The sequence below is a fragment of the Glycine max genome, chromosome 20, assembly GCF_000004515.6.
Source record: "Glycine max cultivar Williams 82 chromosome 20, Glycine_max_v4.0, whole genome shotgun sequence".
Lineage (NCBI taxonomy): Eukaryota > Viridiplantae > Streptophyta > Magnoliopsida > Fabales > Fabaceae > Glycine > Glycine max.
The window spans coordinates 2,460,370-2,468,326 of record NC_038256.2 but is presented as its reverse complement, the minus strand read 5'-3'; the positions used below and the strand labels follow the sequence as shown (position 1 = coordinate 2,468,326).

The window sequence follows — 7,957 nt, the reverse complement described above, 5'->3', positions numbered from 1 at the left end:
GGCAGTAATCCTTAACTAATAACTTAAGCTTCTAGCTAAGTTGGTTTGGTCATTTGATGGTTTTCGTGTATATTGACCGACTGCCCTAAGATGTTGAACATGGTTAGTATAGATACATTTCCATTTGATATGACCCTACCTACTTCAAATTAAAGGGATTACCATCCAATCTTCTCACTGCCTATTAAACCTTAACTTGTAAATTAACATAGAGAAATATGATAATAATAACTGCTACACATGTTGCTTTCTTCATACCTAACTAACCGTGTGACCTAAGAGTAAGTAATACCCAAACAAAAACATAAGTTTAATGTATATTTCTTTTTATGCCTACACGTTATTAAAATATATATATATATATATATATATATATATATATATATATATATATATATATATATATATATATATATATATATATATATATTTCTATTAAAGAGACACAAAACAGAACCATGGTATACAACCACAAAATGAAGATTTCAATGGATCCTCTAAAAAACAAATAACAACACTTGTTAAGGGAATTAACAAATAGCAGAATTTTTATTTAAAAAATACAGAGAGAAAGTACAGAATAGAGCCATGCTATACTACCATATGTTTAGTGAAATGTTAGAGAAGAAAAGAATAATTTTACCCGCAATGTTCCTTCTGTGGATGAAAGAAATAGCGAGTATAACTCTTAAAGCTGCAACAACGGAGCTTCATGAACAACAACAAAAACAATAATCACTAAGGACAAAGGGGTCACTGCAAATAGGCTCACTCACCTTTGATATAGCGCAAATCAAAGGGCCTGAGCCTAGTCTCAGGGTATCTGAAGCTTGAAACAGTCAAAGTACAACTTTCCTAAATACATCACATGCAGGTTGCGACCAACTAAGGGAAGTTAAAAGCTCGGTTTAAGGGAAGTTATAACTAAGGGAAGTTAACATAATGGCAAGCACAAGCGAGTACAAAGAAGAGCAAAGAGGAGCAAAAAGTGCTTTGGTGCCAATGGAATGGCTCCAAGGAAAGCAATGAACGTCATTCAAAGACAATGTCAGTGACGACATGAATTTTTCCGAAGCCAGAAAACTTACCAAGACACGACGGTGAGTGTCACAGCAGACACAACCAGAGCACGACGACAGCCTGAGCGTGGCTTTGCGAGACTCAGCGTGGGAGGTCAGGGACAATAGCAGTGACGAGGGTGGGTTTGCGAGACTAAGCGTGAACAGAGAAAAGGGTTTTGCATTTGTAGTTTAAGTAAAAACACAACATCTATTTTTTAAAAAATCGATGTTAACATAGCCACGTTAACATCGATTTTAACAAAACTGATGTTAACGAGGCTATGTTAACATCAGTTTTGTCAAAACCAATGTTAATAAACTCTTCTTATTTACAAGTATGCCACCATGTTTGTGTTAACATCGGTTTTGTCCAAAACCAATGTTAACCTAACGATGTTAAATGTATGATTTCTAGTAGTAAAACTATGCTTAGCTTTTTGCAACCATAATAAAATATCTTCTTACTAACGTTTCAAATACATTAGTTAAATTAACCCAAAAATAAGAAATACAATCATTACATCATGTAACATTAATGTTTAGCTTATTTGAATTGATATTTAAAACCTTCGACTTCATACAATTTCTCATTGCTTAATATGATATTAGGTGTAAAATTAGGTGGGGTTAAGTTACACTTTATTTTATATAAGTTTGGTAAAATTGTATTTTTGGTCCTTCTAGTTGTCTTCAATTTCGATTTTAGTTCCCCTTTAAATTTATTTACAAATTTAGTCCCCTAATTATGTCCAATCCCGTAAATGTGGTCGCCAAGCAAGGTTGTCATCTTGTTTGGTGTTGATGGATCGACAACTACACCAATTCGTCCCAAGTAGTAAAGTTAAAACGGAAGTTCAAGTATCGTATCCACAAGTATTTTGTTTGTACTTATGTAGATGAATATTTGATTAAGAAAAAATATTTAGAAAGGTAGTAGAAAAAAATAATTTAAATTGAAAAAAAATTAAATTAAACAAGAATTTAAATTAAAAGACAAGAAGATTAGAGAACCTAATAATTTTGTAGAAGTAAATTCAGAAGATGAGAATGTTGGAAACTTAGCCTACTAGAGTTACTCTTTGATGTAATGTTAAAGATTTTTCTCTATTTATGAATATTTCAATTTATATCTACGTCTACTAATATACTCTAACTTTGGTCCCCGCATGAAAGAGTCTAATTTATCTATTTTCTCTCCCAAATCCCTTTGTAGAGCTAAAATAGTAAATTGCATTAAGAATATAGATGTATAACAGGCTAAACAAATATCAATCTATCCCTAGTGATAACTTTATTTAGATACTCTTTCACAGTTCTATTAGAAAATAACGTTTCCCAATGTTATCCCTAAAACTTACCATGCAAATGGGTGATCAAGTCACAAGCAATAGTATTAAGCACAAGAAAGGATAATGCAAAAGTAATATTATTAAATAGATAGGAAGAGAAATTACATCAAGAGTAGTTGGCTGCCAAGTTCCTAACAAAGGGGGTTTAGTCTCTCATTGTCATGGAGGCTTTACAATTGCAAGAGGGAAATATTTAGTAAAGAGGGAAAAGATAAGAAAGGTGAATGGAGGGAAGGAATGACTCCCAATGCTTGCTTCTCCTTCATCTAGCCTTTGCCTTCTATAAGGAATTGAATTCTCTTGGAATTTTTGTGTGTTTTTTCCTTCTTATGTCTTCTTTTATAGGTGTAGATTAGCGGGCTTCTAAATTAGTCTTTCTTTCCTTAGTTAGCCTACTTTCCTTAATTAGTCTTCTTTCCTTAATTAGCATTGCTTTCCTTAATTATTCTGTTTTCCTTAATTAGTCCTGTTTTCCTTAATTAGCTCTGTTTTCCTTAATTATTCTAGTCTTCTTGAATTATCCTGCCTTTTGGGCTTTATTTCACTCACTAAGCATCATAATTTCATCACTTTTAATATTCTCTTCACAAAAACATAAATGATGTTAATTTAATAATTATTTTCTCAAAAAGAAAAAATTAGGAGGGAAAAATTGCAAATTCCTGTATAATTTAACCCAAAAAATATACTTATAATTAGCATTTATCATTTGGAAGTTGGAGGTTGTGGTCGCAAATCATCGTCATCGCCTGAGGCACGTCATTGTCTACATCGTTCCCATGGAAAGGAGTTCCTCATCGTACAGCTCGAAGCCCTAAAGTTGTGTGATGTGTTTGTGTAACGTAGAGGCTCCACTGGTGACATCGTGGACTGAGGATAATCCAGGAAGACATTTTTATGGTTGTGGTCTACACAAGGTAAGGAATAATGTATATCATTGGTTATGTTATGATTTTTCTATTGATTTTTGTGTTTATTTTGGCCATGTAGTTTACAGGTAGAAAATGATGTGACATTTTTAAGTGGCACGATCCACTTGTGAACAGTCGTGAGAAAAGAATCGTTGTAGCATTGATGAAGAAGATTGATGAATTGAAGATCATAGAAAGGGTTTACAAAGCAAGATCAATGACATGAAGATAAAGGAAAAAAATTTAGGGATTGAATTGGTTTTTTCTTGGGTCAGTGTTTGCTTGTTGGTGTTTTTATTATGTAGCAGGGGAATGCGATTTAATGGTGGTAATTTGCTTGTTGGTGTTTCGATTATGCAATGGTTTAGGATGAAGGTAATGGTGATAAGTTGGTTTTTTTTAGTCTGCACACTGTAATTGCTCAATGGTTATGTTAATGAAAGAAAAGTTTATTGGTGTTCAACTTTGGTATTCATTTGGTATTCAGCTTTGATTTGTTAACATTTTTTAGCTGATGCAGTGATTAAAATTAGTGAATGGACCTATATTGATATCATGGTTCAAATATGTTTCGATAGAAATAAGACAAATTGTGTTTCGATAGTGGTTTGTTTAGCCTCATTAACAACAAAAAAGTAAGTTGAACATAACAATAAAACAAAGCCACAAAATATATTAGATAAAGAGTAAGTTGAACATAACAACAAAAGAACAACTTGAACCAACAACAAAACATAACTACATAAGAGTGCATTACATAGCCTTTTTAAAGAGTAAGTTAAACATAAAAATAAAAATTAATTAGATAAAAAGTGTATTACATTGCCTCATTGAACAATAACTTGAACCAACAAAAAAAATAGAGCCACAAAATATATAACTTCCACATCCTAAAAACTTAAACAGATAATCCAATTGGGTCTAAGTCCTCCATGTCGACTTCATTAGCTGATTCTTGATTCTTGTGTTAGAATGGTACTATCACCTCCTTGAGTTCCTGCAGCTGTGGTCCTACTTGTACATGAAACATTTTTCTGTTTCTTTGTTACATCATTGGTGACAAAGGTTGATTGTCTCTTTAAATTCTGTTAAGATTGAAAGCAAAAATTGGAAAAATATTAAACTCATTTGACACACTTTACATAAAGGTCAAAAGTAATATTTACCTTATTCCCTCCATTTGGAATGTTCCTATTAGCAATTGTCTTTCCTTTACATGTCCTTTTTTTGTGACCAACTTTCCCACATTTTTTACTAACAATTGATTTTGACTGTCTTGGTAGCTTGAAGTTGTTCTTAGGCTCATCATTTCTCTTATTTTTTGCTTTCTTTGGTCTTCTAGGTGCCCTCCTCCTCATTGGCAGAAGCATGACTGGTCTTTGTAAAGGAGGCCATAAGTTTGGTCCATTACATGGAAAGATAATAAATGAATATGTTGACAAGATAGTAGATTTCTTGTCAAATGCAATCGAAAGATATTCAATTCAAAACAATTACCAAAAACACTCCAAAAACAACAATATAGGAATAACAGAAAACAAGACCTGTAATAAGAAATAACACTAAGTTCAGGTTCGACACCATTAATCCACATGCATGCTATTGAATGAGTGCATGGAATTCCAATTAACTCCCATTTTCTACAAGAACATGTATGTTCTTTTAGATTAACCACAAACTTTTCTATGCCCTTTGACACCTCAAACAAAGACATATCAACATCACCAGACCAATGTGGTCGCCATGCTTCACAAGCTTTCTTGTTTTCTTCAATGATCTGGTGAATTTTGGGACATATCGTACCTTGATACCTCATCATGATAGTTCTTAACTTGACAATTTTGGAGCTTATGTAAAATCGAATTCCCTCTAACATAGTGATTATTGGCTTGTCTCTGTACTCCATTTTTACATTGTTGAATGCCTCACACATGTTGTTGACTTGCAAATAACATTTAGTGTTTATTTTAAAATCAGATCTTGTCCAAGCACCAATGTTAAACTTTTCCATATCCTTCCAAGCTTTTGCATCGTAAGTTTTAATCTGATCCATAGTCTTCTCCCAATTAGGAATAGTAGTTGATCGAGCTGCCATCCACATCAACTCTTTCATATGTGCTCCTGGTACTGCTTTTTCTAATTACCATACAAATGTTTGACACACAGTCAATGTTCTACGTTATGTCCAAGCTCCTTGATTACCTCAACCAACCCCTACAAATAATAGTGAATAAATTAAATAATAGTAGAAATGAAATGCCCTACATCCTTTATGAATAACAATATCAATTTTAACTTTACCTTTTATTGGTCAGAAATGAATGGCCAACATCTTTCCTGAATACCATCTAAGTCAGCTATCAAAAGATCAACAAACCACTTCCAAGACGAATAATTTTTAGATTCCACAACAGCATAAGCAATAGGAAACATTTAATTGTTTTCATCATCTTTACCTACTGTAGACAACAATTGGCTACCATATTCTCCTTTCAGAAAGCAACAATCCAATCCTATCAAAGACCTGCAAGTGGTTAGAAATGCATTCTTATAAGCCTTCAGACATACATAGATACGTTCAAACACAGGACCATGAGGAGTTAAGTCACATTTGATCTTCACAATGCTATTCTTGTTTTTTTTCTAACATCTCAGCAACATAACTTCTCAAGTGCTTATATTGATCTCTGGTTGCACCTTCAATTTTTTCCATTCCCTTAACCTTTGTTTTGTATGCCTGATCCATGGTCAACCTGATTCCCCATTTCTCTACACCATAAGCAATTAAGGCTTTTAGCTTCATGTCAGGAGTATGCATTAATAAAGATATCAACCTTTTTGCCACCCAATCAGGTGTAGCATGGCTGTTTCTAGCAATTCTAAAGAAATAATGTTGATCTTTGAATGTTACCACCTGCCAATAAGTTGCTTGAATGGACTTGCTGACTCATAAGTAGAACGGACACCCTTTTTTTTTTTTTATAGATTGCAATGACTCTTTTGTTATAATTTTTTTTAACCTTCGTATTCTTCTTAGACATTATACCAAAGGTTTTGATAGCCTCTAGAATTTGTTTCTTATTACTGAATTGCAACCCTATCTGAAACTTTACATCTTCATCATTTTGAAGCACCTTAAACCGAGGAAATCTAACTTTTGGATCACCTTCATCATCACTTCCATCTAGAGTATCTAACTCATCAGAATCTCCATCTTCATCACCAAAATCAAAATTTGTTGAGTCTGCTTCATTAGTCTCAAATGTGGGTTGACCAGTCTGTGTGAATGTGTCAGGGTCCAAGGATTCTGCCCAATTCCAATTTTCTTCAAAGTCATTATTTGAAACTTCACTATAATAACTATTACATCATCATCTTCCTCAGCCTCAACATCACCCTCCACCATAACCTCCAGCTCACCTTCAACACCAACCTCATGTTGAGCCTGCACTTGAACCTCCATCAAACCTTGTTCATCAACCTGAACCTTCTCCTCCATGTCACCTTGAACACCAACCTCCCCTTTAGCCTGCACCTGAACCTCCACCAAACCTTGTTTATCAACCTGAACCTCAACCTTCACTCGAACCTCAACCAAAGCTTGTCCATCAACCTGCCCCTCAGCCTTAACTTCACCCTCCACCACTGCTTCAACTTCACCATCCACCACAACTTTAACCTCACCACTCCATCAATTACAACAACCTCGTCATCCTCAACATCATTAAACTTTTTTTAGGATGTGTCAATCACCCCCTGGTCCACATAGACTTCAACCACATCGAAGCCAGAAACATCTTTAGCCAATTGCAAAATATCAAAGTCAAAATTAAGTGTCCTGTGCTTAGTGCTTTTTTGGGATCCCTATAGCATAAGCACTGGAATGTTTGTACCTAACAGAGTTAATCAGCTTCTTGAAGTCAATATAGGACATAATATCCACATCCCAACCCCATTCTTCTTCTTCTATCTGACCATTGGTATACATAGTAAAGGACTGATAAATGAACATCCCACCATGGTAAATTTTTAACCTCATTGTTTGTTCTTCGGTTGGCCTGAAAAAAATGACAGTAATAAAAGAACAAAATTCCATTATACAGTAAAACCCACTAAATATGTGAATTCAATAAATAAAAACATGAATGAAAAGGAAGCCCAAAACATGAATAAAAATGACATCAACCAAACAACCTCACAAGAAAACAAAAACAAAAGCAAAAACCGCGAGGAAGACATAACAGACCACAAGAAAACAAAAGCCAACACACACCTCGTGGAGTCCAACACCTGAATAAAAAATAAACACTGGAAAACAAATCGTGGACCGCATCAACAAAAAAATCCCACAAAGGGACCACAACCATCTACCATGGTAATATAAAGAAAACTTCAATAAAATAACCTAACTTACTTGCAAAAATATTGACGTTCCATCTCCCTACAACTATCGTGATCCACACGTGCAGAAAGTAACAAACCTTCCACACCTCCCCTCGTTCATAAACCAAGTGATGACGACTTCCACTAAAATGGAAGCCCAAATTCTCAAGGAAAACCACCGTCAACAATGACCGCCAACACCTCATGCGTCTCAGATAAGCTTAGGGACTTTTAATTTGCTTCGGGTAATTAC

General features: G+C 34.4%; 1 protein-coding gene across 1 annotated transcript; it reads right to left on the bottom strand.

Moving 5' to 3' along the window:
* Window positions 1–5,947: 5,947 nt before the first annotated feature.
* LOC102663497 (uncharacterized) lies at window positions 5,948–7,309 on the bottom strand. The gene is made up of 4 exons (XM_006606575.2): window positions 7,215–7,309; window positions 6,689–7,007; window positions 6,342–6,599; window positions 5,948–6,235 (listed from the first exon to the last, which is right to left on the bottom strand). Exons 1-4 carry the CDS (start codon window positions 7,307–7,309, stop codon window positions 5,948–5,950), a joined length of 960 nt encoding a protein of 319 aa, XP_006606638.2.
* Window positions 7,310–7,957: the final 648 nt, after the last annotated feature.

Coding starts and splice junctions, on each gene's coding strand:
- LOC102663497 (XM_006606575.2), bottom strand. CDS start 7,309: ATGTATACCAATGGTCAGATAGAAGAAGAAGAATGGGGTTGGGATGTG. Junction 6,600..6,688: donor AGGCTGAGGAAGATGATGAT/GTAATAGTTATT, acceptor ACATTCACACAG/ACTGGTCAACCCACATTTGA. Junction 6,236..6,341: donor TGTCTAAGAAGAATACGAAG/GTTAAAAAAAAT, acceptor ACTTATTGGCAG/GTGGTAACATTCAAAGATCA.